Source organism: Wolffia australiana, chromosome 6 (assembly GCF_029677425.1).
Source record: "Wolffia australiana isolate 7733 chromosome 6, ASM2967742v1".
Classification (NCBI taxonomy): Eukaryota; Viridiplantae; Streptophyta; class Magnoliopsida; order Alismatales; family Araceae; genus Wolffia; species Wolffia australiana.
In genome coordinates, this window is record NC_135840.1 from 6,159,503 (window position 1) to 6,181,870 (window position 22,368).

The following is a 22,368-nucleotide window of genomic DNA, read 5'->3' on the forward strand; positions in this document are numbered from 1 at the left end:
GGTTTCATAATGAAAATATATGTTCTCAAACATTTCATTAATTTACTTTTATTACCCTATGGTAAAAGTATATTATTGATGGTATGATGCAATATTGAAATTGCATTAATGTTTAAATGAATGTTGAAAGTATTATTGGTTAACTAAAAATAAATTTGTGATATTAAATAAATGAATTTTAAAAATAATGTATAATTTTATAATGCCTACTAAAGACTCTTCAGAAGTTATTCTCCAAACATAAGTTATGTGGTGTTCATAGTACTCTTGATGAGTACATAATGTTATACCCCAATAATATTTTTTCTTCTATCCCTGTAAATAATATAAGAAGATATTCACAAGAGAATCTATCCAAAACAACCTTCATTCCTCCTTCGGACTATTCGTGGAGATTAATCATCGCTAATTTGAAGGCCATTGATAAAATCTTTCAAAGCCACTTTTATGAATCTTCTCAATATCCAGAATTTATTCAAAAATTCCAAATATCTGATTTCACATGGACAATATTGGTAATAATAATTTTTAAATTCCATGGGTTGATGTTTAAAAAGCTGATCAACACAGGCTTAAAGTTGAATTTGATGAGCTAAGATCCTCTAAAGCTTAACAAGAGATATCAAATTATCAAGACATTTTTATAATTTATTAATTATAAAATAATATGATAAACTTTCTTGTTTTGAACTAAAATTACTTTACACAAAAGCAGTAAGATCAAGTTAGACTCAATCAAAAATAAAAAATGCATTCAGTGCAATATCACGTCAAACCACAGATGTGAATACATAGCCATATTTTGTATAAAAGTTAAAAAATGGATTTCAGAATAACTTAGGCACATTAAAAAGACTATTGAAGCTAATTCTACATCCTCTCCATTTCACTTATTAGATAGACATAGAAATGAGGATTCATGAAAAACAATAAAAGGTAAGTATCCTTTCATGGTCTTTCCTGAATAAAAAAATTATAAAAATATGTTTTTAGGAAAGGTATAAGATGATTACTCAACATATCTTTAGAGTCTTAGAGCAGTAGTATCATTATTGCTTGCCGAACAGACTTGATATTTCTTCATGGTGATTCAAGTAGGCTATGTTTATAATTATATGTCTGAACAATAATAATATGTGTATACTAATATCAAATGTTAAATAAATACGTAAAAGGCAAGTTTCTAACCATAAAGATAAATATAATTCTAACATATGTTTTGTCCAAATATGAGTCCAACTCTAGGAGAACATGGTGATTATGATAGTAAAAATAAATATCATAACTTTATTAATTATTTCGTGTATGAAGCTGAATTTTAAATTAAAATTTTTTCATTAAACTCTTAATAAAGCATATACTTTTATCATAATAACGAATATGATTAATTGTCCTTTAAAAGAAATCATCGTAGGGTTCTTTCATGACTCATCCATGTATCCAAATTGTGAATAACGTTCTTAATTATATTTTTGTAAGATTTGTCATGGCACACACTACTTGAGGCTCAATCCTGGTTTCCCTCATTTTTCATACATTCACAATTCCTTAATCTGATTTATGCCACCATGCCGATTAAACCGTACGTTAAAACATATAAACCTGAAATCACCTAGAAATTCAAAATTTTACGTGTTGGTGAGTGAAAGGTCATCTGCTGAGACGTTTGGCTTCATATCATTACTTTTTTGGATGCTTCTTGGCAGAATAGATTGTGAGTGAAGTGTTCAAATAGAGAGATGATTGAACCGAAGAGTTAAAAAATTGAAAATTTGTGGTCCTTTAATTGTCAGAAAGCTTGAAACGTTAGTATGAGAGAAACCATAAAATTACAATAATTTAAAATTGGTTTTAAATATACATTTAAATTCAAAAGTGATGGTCACTGAGTTAGATCTCAACTCTGCACTGATTGATGAATCAAGCCTAGATCTCAGCTTCCCCCTGATTCTCGTCATCCTTAAAACCCTTGATTCAAGGCCATTTAAAAAATCAATTCCCTTTAAATTAAATTCAAAATAAGTATATCTGGCTCAGTTTTCCGAGAAATATAAACACTTGCAGAAGCATGTCAGGTATTCCACAAGGCCTATATGAAATGAAGCACACTCTGTCACTGTGTGAGAACTAAATTAAGGGCCATTTCATACAAGTAGAAAATCATTCCAGTCGGACCAGACCAAACCAGGACGCCTGTCCACCATTTTAGGGTGGACCGGTTGGTCGGGCCGGATCCGGTCCGATTGTCAACCCGGACCGAGACTGGATTAAAATATAAATAAATAATATAATATATTTTATCCTCAGCTCCCCTTTCTCACCGACCGCGTCGCCCCTCTTCACTCTCCCTTTGGCAACCTCACTTTCTCTCTCTCTCCCTCTCTCACTTTCTCTCCCCGGCTCTCTCTCTCTCTCACGCTCTCTCTCGTGCTTATTAAGGACACAACGGTCGACTTTGCTCACAAACTGGATGACCGTTCCTTCCAACACATTGTCATTTCTAAAGAGAGATACAACGGTCCACTGCTGCTATTTCAAGAGAACAACGGTCGAAAACTCAACGGTCATGTTGAGGGCTATAAATACCTGTGTCATGCATTTGTTCATTGAGGTTTTTCTTACTCTATTATGTCTCTCAAGGCGGCGGCTCCGCCCGTCGCCCTATCCATTCTTCTACTCTCTACTTCTATCCTCTGTTCTGCAATGATTCTGCCTGAATGGCATTTGATTGAAGAACGTGAGATGCCCTTATCTCTTCTTCTCTGTTTCCTCTTCTTGATCCCATATTGGCACTCACGTTTCTTAACAGTGCTCTCTTTGTTGTTCTATATCATGCTCTCTCTCTCTCTCTTCGTTGTTCTCTCTTGCATGCTCTCTTCTCTCTCTCCTGTTCTCTCTTAGACTCACATGCTCTCTTCTCTCTCTCCTGTTCTCTCTCTGTCTTGCACGCTCTCTTCTCTCTCTCTCTCTCTCTCTCTCTCTCTCTCTCTCTCTTGCATGCCCTCTTCTCTCAAACTCTCTCTCTCGTTCTTGCTCTCTCGCACACACTCTCTCTCCCGTCCTCGCTCTCTCGCATGCTCTTTTCTCTCTCTCGCATTCTCTCTTTCGCACACTCTCTTCTCTCTCGAACTCTCCCTCCTATTCTTTCTCTGTTGGGGTTTGTCAGCCCCCCCATTACGAGAATGTGGAGGGGGGGGATTGACTAGTCAAGCCCCAAAAAAGAGGAGGCGGATAAGAAAAGGCTGAACCCTCCCTCTTGTCTCTTTGTGGGGAAGATGAAAGGGCTTGTTTCGGGGAATATGAAAAGGCTCATGGCTTTTCATATTCCAGACCTTTCACATTCCCTGAACATGTAATTGGCCCTCTATATATAGAGGGCAAACCTGTTCTCAAAGGCAATGCATATGAGTTTTCTGTTCATTCTTCTTGTCTCTTCCTCTCTTCTCCTCTCTCTCTCTCCCTTGGTTTGTCTTCATCACTCCTTGGTGGTCACTCCCTTGGCTTGGGAGTTGAAGGAGTTGCTCTGAAGCACCACACGAGAAGCTAGTGCCCTGCACCGAGAGCCTTGGACATTGACGTCACGCCGGTGACGTAAGAGGTTCCTATATCTATCTCTATTCACCAATTTATCTTGTCCGAGTTGATTCCACATTTCCACCGTAGCGTCTTGGGTCGTTGTTCTCTTCAGCGAGTTTCAACATTCTCTCTAGCACGCTATCTCCCTCCCGTTCTCACTCTCTCGCACGCTTTCTTCTCTCTATCCCATTCTCTTTCTCTCTGTTGAGAAATAGAAATAGAATGAAGAAGAGAAAGAGAAGTCTTGGAAAGGAAAAGTAATTTTCCACACATGAAATGAACGACTACATAAGTTATTTATAAGGACGGACGTCCCGCAGTTTATAAGAGGAAATAAGAGGTCCAAATGGAGTCGATGACGGCGATGACAATGGTTGTTAGAGTAGCCCGTGCTGTGCGATGCGAATTTTCACATGCACCAAAGGGGCTGTGCGATGTGCTGTGCGGTTTCGTGCAGAAATTCGTAGAGGACAGCGCACAAATTTGCACATTTTGCAGTTGATTTTTTCTTTTAAAAAATTAATTATAAATTCATTTTAACTTAGAAAATAATAAAACGTTAACCATTAAATTCCAAAGATAATTTATGTAGTTCTTTAAAGTTAAAGAATTTCTTATTTAATTTTGAAAATGATTTTCAATGGGAAAGAACAATCTAAAAGTAACCGCTAAAGTGAAAAGATAATCGATAGAACTCATTAAAATACTAAAAAATTCTTAATTAATATTAAAATCAATTTCTAAGGCAAAAAATCATATAAAATTAACTGTTGAATGCATAATATAATCGATAGAAGTCATAAAAATACTAAGAAGTTCTTAATTAATTTTAAAATCATTTCTACTGTAACAAATAATAAAAAATTAACCGTAAAACCATACTATGATCAATAGAAGTTGTTAAAATTATAGAAAATTCTTAATTAAATTTTAAAATATTTTATAAGGCAAAAATAGTTTAAATTAACTGTTAAAATTTTAATATAATAGATAGAAGTCGTTAAAATTCTAGAAACTTTTTAATTAATTGTAAAAATATATTTTTTAATGCGATAAACAATATAAAATTACCAGTTAAATTAAAAAGATGATCGATAGAAGTCGTTAGAATTCAAGGAAATTCATAAAAATCTTGGAAATCAGTTATAACGCAAAAAAATTTGAATTTTTCTGTTAAATTCATAATATAATCGATAAAATTCATTAAAATTACAGTAATTTCTTACTTAATTTTAAAAATCATTTGTAATTTCTAAAAAAATATAACATTAACCATTAAATTCATAATAAAATCAATAAAATTCATTAAAAATGGTAGTAAATTCTTATGTATTTTTATAAATCAATCGTAATTTGTAAAACAATAACCATTAATTTTATAATATAATCAATAGAAGTCATTAAAATTCTAAAAAAGTCTTAATTAATTTTAAGAATTATCCCTAAGGCAAAACATAATAAAAAAAATAAACCGTTAAAATCATAATATAATCAATAGAAGTCATCAAAATTATAGAAAAGTTTTAATTAATTTTAAAAATCATTTCTAAGGCAAAAATAATTTAAAATGAACGCTTAAAAAATATTTTAAAAATCAATAGAAGTCACTAATCATTTCTAAGGCAAAAATAGTCGTTAAAAGTCTAGAAAATTCTTAATTAATTCTACAAATATTTTTTAATGTAATAAACAATATTAAATTCTAAGTTAGTTGTGACGCTTCGGCCATTATCCTTCCAATTTCCTAATAAAAAATTAGGAAATTGTCATGCCAATAGAAGAGTCCATAAACTTAATCTGATGAACTGCTCATGCCAATAGAAGTAATTAGGAAGGCTATCACCAGACCTACGGGAGGACAAATTTTACTCGAAAATGGTGTTCTTACTTGAATACCCAACAGCACCACAACACAAGCCTGGAGACACTTAACTCAATCATACATCCCAAAACAGGAAACAAAGGCTACAAAATTAGAAGGAAAAGCTGGCCATGCAAATCTGAGTTTAAGCACTGTGAAAGCATAGAAGAGTCCATAAACTTAATCTGATGAACTGCTCATGCCAATAGAAGTAATTAGGAAGGCTATCACCAGACCTACGGGAGGACGAATTTTACTCGAAAATGGTGTTCTTACTTGAATACCCAACAGCACCACAACACAAGCCTGGAGACACTTAACTCAATCATACATCCCAAAACAGGAAACAAAGGCTACAAAATTAGAAGGAAAAGCTGGCCATGCAAATCTGAGTTTAAGATGGAAGGACTTCATTGGGGTCTCAAGTCGTACAATATGACTCTCAAAATATTGGTCGTTTACACAACATCATCAACACATAAGCAAAGACACAAATTTCACCACTTTTTGACTTCATCTTGATTTATTAAAACTGGATTTTCAGCTCAGAAGTGCCTTGTTCATCAAGGACTTGAAAAATGACGACTTGCCAAACTTCTGACCTCAATATTAGCTTGAATACTTATAAACATCACAGGGCATGGACATTAGAGTATACTTGCTGCTTTATCTATAGATGCTAGATTAGTGCCCGTAATAAATGTTATTTGAACATCAACAGGAAGTGTTCACCTGTCGAAGTTTCACCAAACTTTTTAACCTAAACCAGGTTTCCACAAAGTTATAGTTTTAACAGATCTTTTCTGCACCTTCATTCAAATATTATGTTAAATCTTAACCATGCCAATGACATATTGGAATGTTACATGGAATAACAACGGCACCTTCTGGCAGAATGAAAGTAAGCATGCCAGATATCTAGTTTTACTTAGACTACAAGACGCAAAATTACGAGGTGAACTTTTGAAAAACTGCATGGGGAAATGAAATGGATGACAAACCCTCCAAGCAAGGGTCAGCCTGATTTCTTCTCATCCTTTTCCAAATATGTCGTTCCGTAAGATGGTTCAGTGAGAAGTGAATATACAGACTTTAACTCCTAATCCCCAAGCCGAACGCAGTGGCGCATCCTTCCGGTGAGCGAGCCTCATCTCTTTCCTTTGATTCTTCTCCAACAGCATCTTTAACTTTAATAGGACATGTAAGATGTAAACAACTCCAAATAACAGGATTTCTCAAGTTGTTAACAGCTCTCGAATGAGCCTGCATCTCAAAACATTAGTTTTAAAAAATATCTTTCAATACATGGTAGGTCGATTTCAGTATAATTGCACCAACAAATTTGGAGTTCAATGCTTCATGAAGCTTAACAAATGACAAATTTCTTGCAGTGAAAAATGCTGAAGGACAGGCGTAGAGAACTTGGAATCAATGTTTTTTAATTTCTGGTAGTTTCAGAGTTATCAATGACGGATATGAAGAAAAATTAGAGAAGTTTAAGATTTATGATTTTGTATTGTTAATACAGAGGAGAAACCTTCAACCTTTTCCGGGAACACAAATGAATGAAGAAGGAAAAATAAAAGAAGAAGAGAAGAAAATAAAATGGTAGAAGAAGAAGAAGAAGAGAAATGAACTAAGAACTGAAGAATTTATAGCCATACAAGAAAAAATGATAGGGACAGAAAAAAAGAGTGAAGGGGAGAAGAAAAAAAAAAGAAGAGAAGGAAGAAAAATGTAAGAAAAAATAAGAGGAAGAAGATAAAGAAGACAAGAAGAATAAAATTAATAGACATAAGAGAAGAAACAAGAAGAAGAAGAATAGAGAGAAGAAGAAGAAGAAGAACAGAAAAAGAGACACAAAATTAAACAGAAACTGAAGGATAAATTGGCAGAAAATTACATCTAAATTCGAAGAAGGTACCTGAAGAGGATCGTAGAACAAGTCAAAATCAGAAGCTCAACGACAAATAATAGATCTCAGCCCCTCCAAAGCGATCCAAATGGAAGAAGAAGAAAAGGGACCAGAAATAGGAAATTAGATCGTATGATACAGAACGCGAATCAGATTCTGGGGGAGCCCTCTGCCACTGGAGAGCACTCCAGATAGAGAGACAAGGGGGAAGAAGATGGATTTGGAGAGATTGAGGTGAGGGGGAAAATGGTTCTTGGAGGGAGGCTATGAAGGGGGCGGGTGATTGATAACGATGGATGAAGCAAACAGACCTTCCTTTACAGTGGACATCCTTCATACAAGAGAGGACTCAAAGGAGAGGGTGGCCAGACGAAGGGACATGGGGGCGCGGTGTGCGAATATTGTGTGCTGTATAATGTACGAAATTTGCACATTTGCATGTTAGCTCGCACGAACGGACCTTCCCTAGTTGTTGTGTCATTACTGGCAGTGACAGCAGTTGAGGTGCATCCTCAATGTTCTCATAGACACACGTGTCTTCAACATGCTCGCATGTTCCTTCTCTCTCTCTTGTGTACACACACACTCTCTCTCTCCCGTTCTCTCTCTCTTGTGCACGCTCTCTCTCTCTCTCTCTCTCTCTCTCTCTCCTTCTCGCTGTCTCCCGCTCTGTGAGTCTTCCCCTTTTATTGTCTTCTTTTACCTTTTCTTCTCTGTAACCTTTTTCCTACTATTTTCCTGAGTCCTCTTTCTCCTGATTTTATTATTTCTTATTATGTTTCTTTACCTTCTTCCGTTTCATCTCCCTCTCTTCTTCTTTAAAACTTCTTTATTGTTCAATAATTCATCTTTCAATCTTCTATTATTTTCTTCTTTTTATTTTATTTTTCTTTTCAATTTTCAAGATGAGTTTATGAGTGACTTTACAATAAATTTTCCATTTGACGAGAAGTCCATACCATTTTTTCTCGACTTTTTTTCTTTGACTTTGACTAGTCAACATGACTGGACCAGGACCGGCATGGGACTGGAACCGGACCGATCCTTAGGTAAAGTTTAGGTCCTTGCTAAAAGTATGAACCGGACTAGGACCGTCAAACCCTACATGTGTTTGTGATGGCTCATCGTGTGTGTGACCCTATCTCAGCTTTCCACACATCCCACATTACTTAAATTTGGGAACACTCTGTTTGAGTTGAGTTAAGTCAGTCAATTTAGCTCATTGTAGCCTAATCCTTTAGCCTTTTTGACCCACATCATCCAGGAATTCTCAAGTCCATTTTTTAGTTCTTTTTTTCTTACTCCTGCCAGACTTCTAAATTATTCTTGTGACCAGATAATCTACCGCCCAATCTTCTAGCCTACTAATCTCACACTGTGATCCAATAATGGCCTGAAAAATATCATAAAATATCACCGAAATAATTTGTATACCGTTCTATTTGAGGTCTCAAAACACAATACTATAAAAATATTTATATGCATAATACAAATGAGCTTAAAATAAATAATAACATACATTATGCTAAACAATTCAATGCATAAAATAATGATGAAATCTTTCAAACATATACTATGAATGCATTTCATTAGTATTTGTTAGATGGATGGATTAATATCGAAATACAATTTCATTAGCTCTCCTTTTTATCAAAATAAATCTACTAGAATTCATGATCCATCGCCCTTGGTTAGGCAAAAAAATGTTGATTTAGTATTGTATCCACCACAAAAGTTCCACTTACCTTCAAATCATTTCACATTTACATGAGCTTGCTTTATGATATGCCCGATAACTTTCTAATCTCATGTCTTTCTTATTCAACTTAAATATTTCATCATGCCCTTTATTTAAAGATTTAATAAAACTTCGACTACCTGGTTAATAACATTAACTGAATTAAAATTAAATATTTAATAACACTAAATAGTTCATTATGTGCTACATTACTAATATGTATCATCTAAAAATAGCAAAGCATGTATAAAACATCTTTTTGCATTAGTTAAATATTTTAAATATTTACCTGGCTCTAAATTCTAAAATCCATCCACCAGGTGGAGTCTCGGAAATTTTAAAATCCTTCCCTCCTTGGTTGTTTGACCCTTGGATTTTTTTCCCAATTTCAATTGAGAGAGTTAAAAACCCCATCAAAATCTCATTTGGTACAATTCCTAATTCATCAAGAGTGAAGGTCAAAGTGGTATGAAGCTTGGAGAACGATACTTGAAGGAGAAGCACCAAACTTCTTAAATGGGCTACCTCTATAGAGGTTCAAGGGGTCTCCCACCTTTTCCGCTCAGATTTGTTCCTTAATTTTCCTGGATTTTATTTATCTGGATACCATATAAGATTTTCCCAATACACATTTATCAAATTTCATAGTATACTTTGTACGTATCATGCTGCCACCAAATTACGCTTCTAGCAGTGCTGCCCTCTTTGTGCACCATAGCCCTCAACTACTGTATACTAAATATGGGATGAAGTTATTAGGTATCTTTGATTTATTTCTTGCCCTTAACATTCCAAAAATTTTCTCATAATGTCTCAAATCAGTTCATTTAATTAATAAATATTATTTATTTAATTTATTTTATTTAAATTTTTATTATATTTTTGTTCATGTATTCCTAAAAATGTAAAAATCCAAAAATATAATTTTTTTTAGATCATAGCTAGTTGGAAATTAATTTTTTAACAAATTAATGTGTGTGCTTTGCAATTTGACCATCATTTATAAGTTTAGCTAGAAATTTTATAATTTTTTGCATAAAAAAGAATCGGAAAAATTATCTTAACACTAAATTCCAATTTTAAATTAAGTGAATAAAATTATATAAATTACATGCCACTAAAATACTTATTTTTACTTGAGATCTCTAGTTTAAGATTTATTGAGATTATCCAAAATGATTTCTAGTGGTCAAATTTATGAAAATACCAAGAAGTTTGGCATGAATATTTTGCTTTGGGAATCTGATTTTGGGGCAAGAAAACTCAATGAATTTTACAATTGAATAATAGTTTTCTTTTTATTCAAATTGTTGCCTCATAGAACCATATGTAACATTGTGCTGAAATGTATTCCATTGATTGGTCACCCCTAATTTTTCATTCGTTAATATTACTTGATTCCAATATAGGTATACTTCAAATATTAATAGATCACCTAATAAGTTCATTTGCACTTGACACTTGGTGTACTCTAGATTGTTGCACCGAATGTTCACAACGATCTAATTGCTTCATCTCAATAGCTAATAATCCTTAAAATATAAATAGAAATCATTAGTTATTATATATATAATATTGAATCAGATATCTCTTATATTCCTCTCCCTCCTTTATGTTTACTTTCTATCGTAGAATATTGGGCATATCTGGAGAAGTGGTAACGAAGGTAAAAAAGTGAGGTTCACACCCTTTGTAGATCATAGACTTTTGCACCATTATATGGGTATGAAAAATGTTCCTTCTGGACAGCCCAACTTGATGGAACATCACACACAAAATGCTTGGGGGCCATTGCGAAGTGAATTTCATTGAAAATATTTTATTTTGTTATTAATTTGATATTTTTTCATAATCATTTTATTTTTATCATTTAATTTTGTGTGTTTTTCAAACTTTTAGGAATTTCATTTTTTAATTTTTTTCTTCTGGGTGGGGGTGACGATCGGGATGCAATGGTGAGGCATCCCATGAGACAGGGTTGGGGTGAACACATCGAAGTGGGAGGATGCCAACTGGGAAGGGACTGAGGGCTCCAAATGAGATTCTAAATCATTGAGGTTTCATTATGTCTAATACTGTAATTGAAAATATTTATTTAAAGTTTACATTGCAATTAAATTTTCATCAATGTGACATATGGGGAAAGGAATAGGGAACACACATTTCAAGGGAAGAACAAGGGCGTAGATGCATCCTAGAGTGTCATGCAATCCCCCATAAACGCATACAGTACCTAGAGTTGTGTGAGAAGCATAAATTAATTGACAGAAATATGATCTAACTTGAGCGCATGACACAACAGAACATCATGCAGGAGACCGTTACGTTGGCTCATATGAAGCATGAAATACTCAGAAAAGGTATGCATTTTAACTACAAGAGTGAAGCGGGAACAGATCTTTCGTGATAAGTGGGAATTGAAGGATTTTCAACCATCTTTTGGACACTATTGTGGGAAAATAAGTAATGTCCTCTGCTCATGAGATCATTGATGCAGGATAAGGTGATACTATGACACAAATACACCCTACTTGTCACAATGATGAGAGTACTTCCTTCATGATTTACTGCCTCGGGCTGAAAGATGAATTTGACGGTATATTATTTTTATAGTTATGGTATAACAAGGCTTTTATGAGAGCACCAGTCATGAAACCCTTCCATAAGTGAATTATGCTTAATGGATAAAAATAGAAGTATCCTTGTATTTGTGCATAAGGATCCATATGTAAAAATAAGAAGTGTGTGTCCAAATTCTAGCTAAATTTGTCATTATTAGTATAATGTTTTGTGTAAGCCATCATCATCATCAAATAATGAACTTGAAACCTAACTTTTCACCACGTACACAATGGACAGGGATCCCTGCTCACTTGGTGGGCTCATTTACCCATTAATGACAATTATTACTAATAAACCTGAAAATTAGGGTTTCGTATGTAATAATTCTATATACTTCATTGTAATTTTAATCACTAAAAAATAAAATCATACTCAAGTAATAATTCTATATACTGGATGAGTATGGATATTCTCCACAAGGAACCAATCTCAGGGAAATAACTCTGATATTGTGATTTTAAGAGATTGAGAAGTGATACATATAGGATAAGAAAGGTTGATAAGATAAATATGGTGAAAATAGTTGGATACAAAGAATGATATAAAGAAAAATAAGAGGAAAGACGTAGAAGATAAAAGAGAGTAACAGAGAAAAAAGATATTTGATAACAGTAAGTGATATGGAGGAGAGGAGATGGAATGTATTTGTAGGGTTTTATATGGATGAGAAGATACTAAATTGATCTGATGGGGATGATGTGAATGTATGATTGTGGAAGGATGTGATGATATGGATTTAACTAAAGGATGAAATGGAGAATGATATATGTTAGGTAACAGACATACCTTATATAATGTTCTGTCAGGATCAAGGTAAATTCCTCATGCAGATCAACCCCCTCACTTCACAATTGACATTCTTCCAAGACTCGGGACACCAAGAAACCTTAATGGATATTCAGAAACTTCACTTTCAATCATCCTCTTTAGGAGGAAGCAAGTTCAAAGATTGGGAGCTCATATTATATGTCCAACCATAAAAATAGAGGAGAGAAAGATGAAACTTGCTTAAATTGGCCCTTTGGATTGTAGGATATCAAGCTCTCAAGTTGGACAATTCATGGCCTTTGATTTCACTTAAAGGTTTCTCTCCTCATCCGTGCTGCAACCGTCATGTCACATTGTGGGTTTCTTCTTTAATATTCACCAACATCCCGATCCTTTGATGTGGATTCTCACATGTCATTCCATATCGATGGTTAGGGAGGTGACATGTATCCTGCGCACAAAAAAGACAAGAAGAGAAATATAAGAAACATTAATTTTAGATTAGCGATGTATTGTTGTGTCAGTGCATGCCACACCAATGTTTCCTTTTTCCTGCCCAATGAGCTGACAACATGTGAAACCACATGTATATATAGTTGCAACATGCAGTGATAATTCCATGACTTTTGACTTTTATCCGTATAACAATAAAAAAAAGCATTTACTTGATTATGGTACCCTCTATCCACGCAACCACATTCATTGAGAATGAAATGTCATCATTTGTGATTGGGTCATGGCATCCCTACTTATTACAATACATAAAAAATGGTTGGGAAATGATTGGCCATTACGGCATCACAATTTGTGATACCGTAATGTCATCTTTCTTAATGATAGGCCATTCTTAATCATTAACCCACATGTTAATTAGTCATCATTTGATGAAAATCGAATGGCAACACGTGGCATGTCAAATTATTAAGCCCAAAAGTCTTTAATAAATTCATATAAAATTGATTATAGATCCCAAAATAAAATTTATATGTTTTTGAACTTAGAAAAAATCATATATTCATAAATATAATGTAGAAAATTAAAGGAAAAGTCATATTTTGACTCAAAAAGTCATGTTGGTTCAAAATGTAACATCAAAAAAGTCTAAAAATGAGTTTATATCATAAAATCAAACATCTTTCTTAGACTACATTGAATCATTTAGGCTTCATAGAAAGAAAGAATAGCCAAAAGAAAATAAAAAACAAATAGATATATAAATGTCATCATATTGACCTACTAGAAATGTATGTTATCAGACACCTTCTCACTTAAATTATTGCAATGGCCTCTAAAACCCATTGATTACTCATTCACCTCACGAACCTAAAAGCATCAGAATGCTGTGTGAAAGATATCAACTACACCTCTAATTTTATAACTCTAGAGTGCACATGATAGAATCCCTTATGATCTCAAAAAAATCTGGTGATCTTGAGGATTGAACCTACTTCACAGTGGGTGATACTATAATCCAGGTGATGCTCTCTTATTTATTTGTATCTATGTCAACCATTCACTAGTGGCGGTTACTTACCATTTATAATTCTGGCTAACTTTTCTCCTACCTGAAAATAAAAGATAGTTAGTATCCACTATGTATCATTCCAGGATGTGCAGTGAGGCTCCTATCTAACTACATGTAAATAAAGTAGAGGATGATGGATGGCTCCAAAGAAATGGATACATGTATCTAAGGGATACCAGATATACATATCATACTCAGATAGATTACTCCCAATTATAAATGAATAAGCAGAATACACTAGAAGGGTGTAAGAAAAATTAGGATAAAAAAATTCATGATACGGTAGACAGTATGGTCTGTACCACCTACACACAAGATGATAAATGGGTTGATAAAAATAATGACAATACATGCTTCAAAAATAAGAACAAAACCTAATATTATTATAAAAACAAGGAATTTTTTTATCAAATATAATCATCATAACATTGATCCTATGCTAGTAGGGGAAGGGTGAAATAAGATGAGAAGAGGGAGATGAAAACAAAGGAGATAGAAAGGAAAATATATCATGAAAGAATGAAATCACAAGAGGAAGAAGAAAATAAAACTTGGGAGTAGATGAGGAATAGATGGGTACCTATAGCAATGAGTGACAAAAGGTGAGATGGTGAGATCAAGTTCTGAAGGTGAAAAAAAACTCACCACTCCATCGCACTTTTTTGTATCCAATGGTGATAGATTCATACATCTTACCCTAGTTGTCGACACATATCTGATGACATTACCATTGCAATGGGCAGTGGTAATATCCACTCCATTCCGCTTGGCCCTTGCACACTTCAACCCAAAAATATTGAAGCTCTACCTAAGGTATTTAAATTGAATTTAATTGGTATTTCTTACTATAATTTCCATAAATTTCCAAAAATTATTTTTAATTTTGGATAACTTTGGTTAAATAAGATATAAATATATATTTCTCAATGTAATTACATTTAATAAATATAAATTAAAATTTCACTATCACATTATTTCTAAGGATTTGAGCCTTCATTGATTTGTGCCCGTATGTAAGATTATATTATTCTTCCATAGTTGACATATTTGAACTTAATTGTTTTATCACACACCTAGTGACAGATACAATTTTTCAGGAACATGTTGCTCTTATTTAATAAATTGGGAGAAAATACTATAAAAAGACACAAATGAGAGTCTTATTCTAAAACATACAGAAATGAGAGGGAATAGGCCTAATTAGCTGGTTAAACAAAATGTTCTCCTTTTAAGTGTTTTTACTAAGATCCAAAAGATTTTTGAAGAATCACAATGACTTAAATCTAATCAGTCATATAATTCCATTTTCATTACAAGTCTTCCAAACCAACTGAAAAGCATGTTTTATGTCCTAAAAATAACTTAATATTAAGACAAAATATTTTTTGACATTTATACATTAAAATTAACTAAAAAGTCTACTGGAACAAGTTGGTATCGAATGTAGAGATGGGATGAAAGTTTTATTTTGATTACAATCAAGCACAAACTAGAGTCATCAGGTGAGTTTTAATTATTCATAATATTCAATAATAAATAAGATATATTAAATGATCTTTTGAATTCTATAATAAATGTCATTCATTTTAAACCAATAATGAAATATTGTAATAATAAGGAAATTATTGGTTTCTACTGTAAGTTTATTCAAATTTTTAAGGTCGAGATGATTCATTTTATTTTACTCTAATCAGATGCAGGAAACTCATTCATCTAGATTGATAAATTTGGCAGTGATTTTCTTCAAAAAATAAATTCGGGTTTGATGTCATTGGCAATAATTTAGATTATGGTGTCGACTTGTAATTTAAATTGATGGTTGAATTGTGGGAGAGGATACATCGCTGGAGAACAGCAATAAATTGTCATTACCATGTGTCCTCAAACATTGTGAAAATATCACCACCATAAAATTTACATGAAAAAAGATTCTTCTTTGTAGCTTCCTCTGGAAAAAAATCTTCAAAGTTGCACAATAACTTTTGAGCAGTAAAAATGATCCTGATATGAGTAAAATGTCTCCAGGATAGAAAAAATGTATATTTAGTAATCCTGAAATGGGAATTTTATATATATGTGGCATTGATTCCATGCATCCATTTTACCCACCTTAGAAGGTACAAACACATACTCATATTCATTAATTATGTCTCATAGTCGGTAGAACAAGTTTAACAAAGGATAAATACCTCAAGACTTCTGCAAAATTAGTTACTCATTATGTCCTTTGTAGCTACAGATGTTCCTGAGAAATCATCAGGGATGGAGGAACACACTTTAAAAACTCGAACTCCCAGGTAAGTTTTGACGTAAAATTATAAGAACACGTTACATTATTTTAATCACTTCAAGAATTCCATTTGGTACTAAAAATATTATAAATATCAGGAAATAATATGGATTGAAACTTTTAGGAATATAATTTTTATCCTAATACATATAAATATTTATAAAATATGACATTTCTTAATGATTCAAAAGAATCCTGATTAATGCCCCCTCTCTTCGTCATATGTGCCATCATGTGTCTCTATCCTTCTGTCCATCTCAGGATCTCTCTCCCTATCCTACTGTCATTTACACCCTTTTTTATCCACATAAAAACTTTCTTGATTGCAGCATCATCTTCAAGCGGTGAAAACCTTGTCAATTCAGTGGTACTCTCCTGAGATTCTAGTAATGATATTTTTGTCCATCCATATGTGGTGAACGGCATGTTGGTTTTTAGATTCAGAGGTGAATTATGTTCAAGGATTGGGAATGATTTGATTGCTCTCTGTCTCTCATCCCCTCTCTCTTTCTCGTTCTCTCTCTTTCCGCCCCCTCCCTCTCCCGTAGTTTCAGCCTCATTCTTCCACTTGTTCGGGGGAGAGAACGAGAAAGAGTTAGGGGGAGAGAACTAGGCGAGAGACCAAGAGAACGAGAAAGAGAGGGGGGAGAGGGGGCGAGAGACAGAGAGCACGAGAGAGAGGGATGAGAGACAGAGAGAACTAGCGGGAGCGAGGGTGAGACGGAGAGGAGAGAGAGCGAGGGAGAGAGAAGGAGCAGGAGAGGGGGAGAGAGGTCGAGAGAGAGAGAACGAGTGGAGAGAGGGAGAGACGATGAGAAGGAGAAAACGGGAAGGACAGAGGAAGAGGGTGAGAAAACGAGAAAAAGACGGGCGGCCGGCGACGGCGGAGGCGGCCGGAGACGGACGGCGGCGGCGGCAGCGGCGGCAGCGGCCGGCGACGGGCGGCGGCGGCCAGAGACGGGCGCCCGCGGCGGCAACGGCCAGCGACGGGCAGCCACGGTGGAATCCGCCCGCGACGGGCCGCGACGGGCAGCGGCGGCAACGGCCAGCGATGGTCAAAATGCTGACGTGGAGTCTACCTGGCGTGGATGCCGACGTGGAGTCCACCTGGCTACCACAGTGGAATCCACGTCAGCATTTTGACCATCGCTGGACAAAAAAGAAGACGCCACTTGGCGTCTTCTTGTTGGCGCATGCTATATTTTGGACAAAACACAGAGTTTGTGCTATTTTTTGAACAAAACAGAGAGTTGGTGATGATACGTAGTATTTCCCCTATTAAAAACTACCGACTCCTAAAATAACTGAGTCAGAATTAACTGCCCAACAACATCTTCCGATGTGCGCGTCCGAGTCTATATTTTCCAACCATTACTCTTTCATGAATGTGCTTGCCGTAAAGGGAAAAAAAAATCAGTTTGGTTAGACCAAATTGGGACATTGACTAATTGTGCGGGATCTTAAATTATAGATGACTCTCTAGAACCATTTATGAGTCGACCTACCAGAACACAAATAAGAAAACAAAAGATACATTATTATATCACTTGTGTTCTCATGCTGAGACATCACCAGCCGTTAGAGATAATTCCGTGTCGATCATATACGACTGTAGATCCTTACGCCAAACTCTGTGTCGTTCATGGCATCTATAACTTGTTATAGATCAAGCGATGAAAAACAATACATGATTAATCGACATCTTAGTTAGAATCATTTTTATCTTGTGACGATCCTTAAGAGGCTGAAATTGAGTAGCAACAAGACTGGACATCCACAAATCAGCGAGAATCTAAAACAAGCATGATCCACGGACCTGCTCTGTATTTTGTTCTTCATGTTGAACAAAGGAAGTCATACCTCTTGCTCTCTGTACAAAAGATGGAAGAGGAAAACAGAAACACAGGAGTGGACATCATGAACAACTGATTTCCAAAACATGGACGAACTCAAAAAAGTCTAGTTTCCCATCACTTTTATTCTCGCAGGCGCTTATCATCCGCCGGCAGTTCTCTACCGTGGCGATTTCCCGGAAGCCCAACCTGCAAAGCACAATCTGCAGCTCCTCCGCGTCTATGAACCCATCTCCGTTCACGTCGAATACGGAAAATGCTTCCTGCATCTCATCTAAGCTCGGCTCCACGTCGAATATCCGTCTCATATCGCCAGCACAGATGTCCAAATCTTCCCTTCCAGTGCAACTTATTCCGATCGTCTTCATTACCAGTCTCATCTCCTTAGCTGTGATCCTTAGATCGTCTTCCTTCTCTGTCTTTTTCTCCTCTACACCATGCTTTGACCCGGCAGAGAAGATCCCCGCAGCGTGAAGGAACCTCGCGTAGAAGTTCTTGACTCTGGAGACCCAGGTAAGGAAAGAGGAAAAGAAGACGAAAACTATGGTCTTGTTAACGTCCGCTGGGAAGAGAGGAGAGGAGGAAAAACTAGAGAGCCACTTCTCCATCCTCACTTTGTTTTTTTGTTGGAAAGTTTGAGAAACGGGAGGAGCTCTCAATTTCGCCGGAGGAGAAGAAGATCCTGGCAATTTTAATAGCCCGCGAGGAGGAAGCTGCCAGGACGTGCAGGAAAGCTTTTAGAGACATTTTATCTTCCAAGTGTAATATAGTTTAATATTTTTCCATTGTTGTATGGTCTCTCCCTGTTTCTTCTCTATGTGAAGGGAGTCGGTGACTCGGTCAATTATATACGCGTGAAAATGACTCCGGGCCAGGTCCGGATGCGTGCAAGAATGAGAAACGCTGACTTAGGATACTTAGCCTAAACGCTGTCCACATACCATAAGATATTCTCCAGATCTGAATATGTCTTGGGAAGTCAATCAACTACCGACTTTCTCCGCGTTTCCTGAATTATTTTTACAAAGAGAGGAGTAATGGCACTGACTTTCGAACATTGACGAGTCGGTGGAGTAGTTGGAGGGAAAGTGCAATCATATTTGTAAGCATCATACAAGGGTCCTTCGTCTCAGACTGTCTTCGTATTTGTCCTCAATTTATTCCATAGACAACAAGGCAGAGTACCAGTGTCACACGGTCAAATCCTGAGCTGGGTCTCTTGCTCGAATCTGACGTGTGCCGGCCTCAATGTGCAGGGCAAAACACTGAGCAGCCTTGATCTCTTGCAGCGGAAGCTTTGCAGATTGCTTAAGATCGCATAGAAGGGGTTAGAGGAGATGCTGGTGCTCAGCACCGTCAGGGAATAGGGTCGTTGCATTAATATCATCAAAAGTACATCATCATTACATGGGGGAAGACGAGGGGTGATACAAGGAATGAGACGAGGCGCTTTCCGCCGAGGTAGTATCGCCACACCGCCTCAGGGTCGCCCCTCCGCGCGCGCGCGCCCACTCTGCTGCTATACAAATGCACCAGGCCGGGCGCCACGCGCCCGCGGGCCTGGAGATCACACACGCCACCCCAGCCTTGACGATCACGCACACCACCGGCACCCGTGTCAACACTCTAGCGCACAGTCTGCGCGATGCCGCCGCATTCGACGCCCCCAAGCTAGGCACTACGCGCCCAGCACTACCCGCAGGAGCGCTACGCGCCCGCTGTGTCGTCCACGTCGCTCTCAGTGCGCCACATGCCTTAGTCTCCTGGCGAGATGTCTCCTGGCCCCGCGCCCCGCACACGTAATGCGCGCGCTGCCCGCCTGGCCACTGCGCGGCATCCCGCACAACGCTACGCGCTGCAACCGCGGCACTCTGCTCGGCCAGCGCATCCCGCACCCGCGCGCAGCGCTTCCCGCACCCGCGCGCAGCGCTTCCCGCTCCCGCGAGAAGCGCACGACGCTGGAGTGTAGTGCTTGGCGTTGGTGCGCGGCGCTTGGCACGCGCGCGCACACACCGATCAGCCCGCGCGCCCAGGACACGCGGACTGTACCTGATCCACCCCACCTTGGGCATGGACGGGCACGTGCACAGTCTACCGTGAATCACCACTGACAATGGCAATGGCCTGAAAGATCAGGTATTTGGGCATAGCTACCCATAATGACTCAGTCCTTTAATGTCGTGAGCCGAATTACACGAACACGCCCTCCCAATAAGCACGCAGGCCTCTGGGCAGGGAATGCCGCCTAGTTAGGGGCCTAACAACCAGTGTCACACGGTCAAATCTCGAGCTAGGACTCTTTGCTCGGAATTGACGTGTGCCAGCCTCAATGCTTGGGCAGAACACTGAGCAGCTTTGATCTCTTGCAGCGGAAGCTCTTGGGATTGCTTAAGATCGCATAGAATGGGTTAGAGGAGTGGTTGGTGCTAGGCACCGTCAGTGAATGGGGTCATTGCATTGATATCATCAAGAATACATCGTAGATTACATGGGGGAAGACGAGGGGTGTTACAAGGAACGAGACGAGGCGCCTTGCGCCGAGGTAATGTCGCCACACCGCCTTAGGGCCACCGCTCCGCGCGCGCACGCCCGCTCTGCCACTACACAAGCGCGGCGGGCCGGGCGCCGTGCGCCCGCGGGCCTGGCGATCACACACGCCACCCCTGCCTTGACGATCGCACATGCCGCCAGCACCCATGTCAACGCTCTAGCGCGCAGTCTGCGCGGCGCACCGCATTCGATGCCCTCGAGTCGGGCGCTGCACGCCCAGCATTACCCGCAAAAGCGCCACACACCCATCGTGCCGTCTCGACGCTCTCTGTGCGCCACATGCCTTAGTCTCCTGGCGGGGATGTCTCCCAGCCGCGCGCCCCGCACACGCAATGCACGCGGTATCTGCGCAACTACGCGCGCTGCGCCCGCGGCATGCCGCCCGGCCTGCGCGTCCCTCACCCGCGCGTAGTGCTTCCCACTCCCGCGCGCAGCGCTCGACGCTGGCGGGTAGCATTGGCGCCCGCGCGTGGCACTTGGCGTCGGCACGCGCGCGTCCGTGCCGTTCAGCCCGCGCGCCCAGCACGCGCGGGCCGTACCCGATCCGTCCCGCCTTGGACGTGGACGGGCACGTGCGCAGTCTACCGTGAATCACCACCGACAGTGGCAATGGCCTAATAGATCAGGTATTTGGATATCGCTATCCATAATGACTCAGTCCTTAGAAATGTCGTGAGCCAATTACACGGACAAACCTTCCCAATAAGCACACAGACCTCTGGGCAAGGAATGCCGCCTAGTTAGGGGCCTAACAACCAGGCATAGTGTGACTCAATTGTAGTTTGCTTTCTTTGGGGAAGTGGAAAAAGGTGGAATGCCTGTTTTATTCATTAGTGGTTTTGGAACGAATAATGAAGATGAAATCATTGAAAATTTGAATTAGTTAGTAAAAACTGTGTGAGACAAAATCATCCAAAACAATAAATGAGTAAATAAGTTATGACTTATGACGGAAGTTTTATTGCATCTATCATAGCTCAAACACTAGTCTCTTTTTTTTTACCTGGCCGTCTCATAGTATATTCTTGATTCCATTCTTGGAAAAAGATAGTTTCATAAAATTTTACTACTATTTAAATTTTTTGAATTTATGAAAAAAATATATGTTTAGAGTTTTGAGTTTTGTGGGGTAATCATTGGGATGAAATAAACACTATCATGACAATCCTATATTTTCTCTCCAAGAGCATAAGATTCTGAGAGAAAAATTGAAGAAGGAAAACATAAAAAACTGTTTATAGGAGGGAACGAGAGGATACTTTTATGGAAGAATATCACTCCATCGGTGAAATTGATTCTCGATGCTTGTTTGGCTAATGGCCAGTTCTAACACCAAAAGTTAAATTTTTGAATAAAATGAGATTATCTTGACTAAAAACACCAAGTAAACTTTATGCTAGATCTTTCATCCTTTTCCACTAGAAAACCTCATGAACTATGGCATATATTTGTTGTCCTTAGCTTCTGGTAATTCTTTTCACCGATGCTGCTGCATACATAGTTGCAATAATGTCCATTTTATCTTCCCATCATAAATTTCTCTGCCCCATTGACTTTTGGCTCTTGCGAATCAATAATATGCCTCCAGAGTTGACTTTCGTTACCCAAGAAATAAATGTTTTAATTTCATATTAAATATCATTTAATAATGTTATGAGCACTTTTCATTT

General features: G+C 37.8%; 1 protein-coding gene and 1 long non-coding RNA gene across 2 annotated transcripts; both read right to left on the reverse strand.

Moving 5' to 3' along the window:
- Positions 1 to 6,415: 6,415 nt before the first annotated feature.
- LOC144704477 (uncharacterized) lies at positions 6,416 to 8,012 on the reverse strand. Its single transcript, XR_013581820.1, has 2 exons — positions 7,362 to 8,012; positions 6,416 to 6,700 (listed from the first exon to the last, which is right to left on the reverse strand). It is a non-coding gene; the product is annotated as an uncharacterized LOC144704477 (long non-coding RNA).
- A 10,064-nt stretch (positions 8,013 to 18,076) lies between these two features.
- LOC144704680 (putative calcium-binding protein CML45) lies at positions 18,077 to 18,868 on the reverse strand. The gene has a single exon (XM_078577183.1). It carries the CDS (start codon positions 18,754 to 18,756, stop codon positions 18,211 to 18,213), a length of 546 nt encoding a protein of 181 aa, XP_078433309.1. The 5' UTR covers positions 18,757 to 18,868; the 3' UTR covers positions 18,077 to 18,210.
- Positions 18,869 to 22,368: the final 3,500 nt, after the last annotated feature.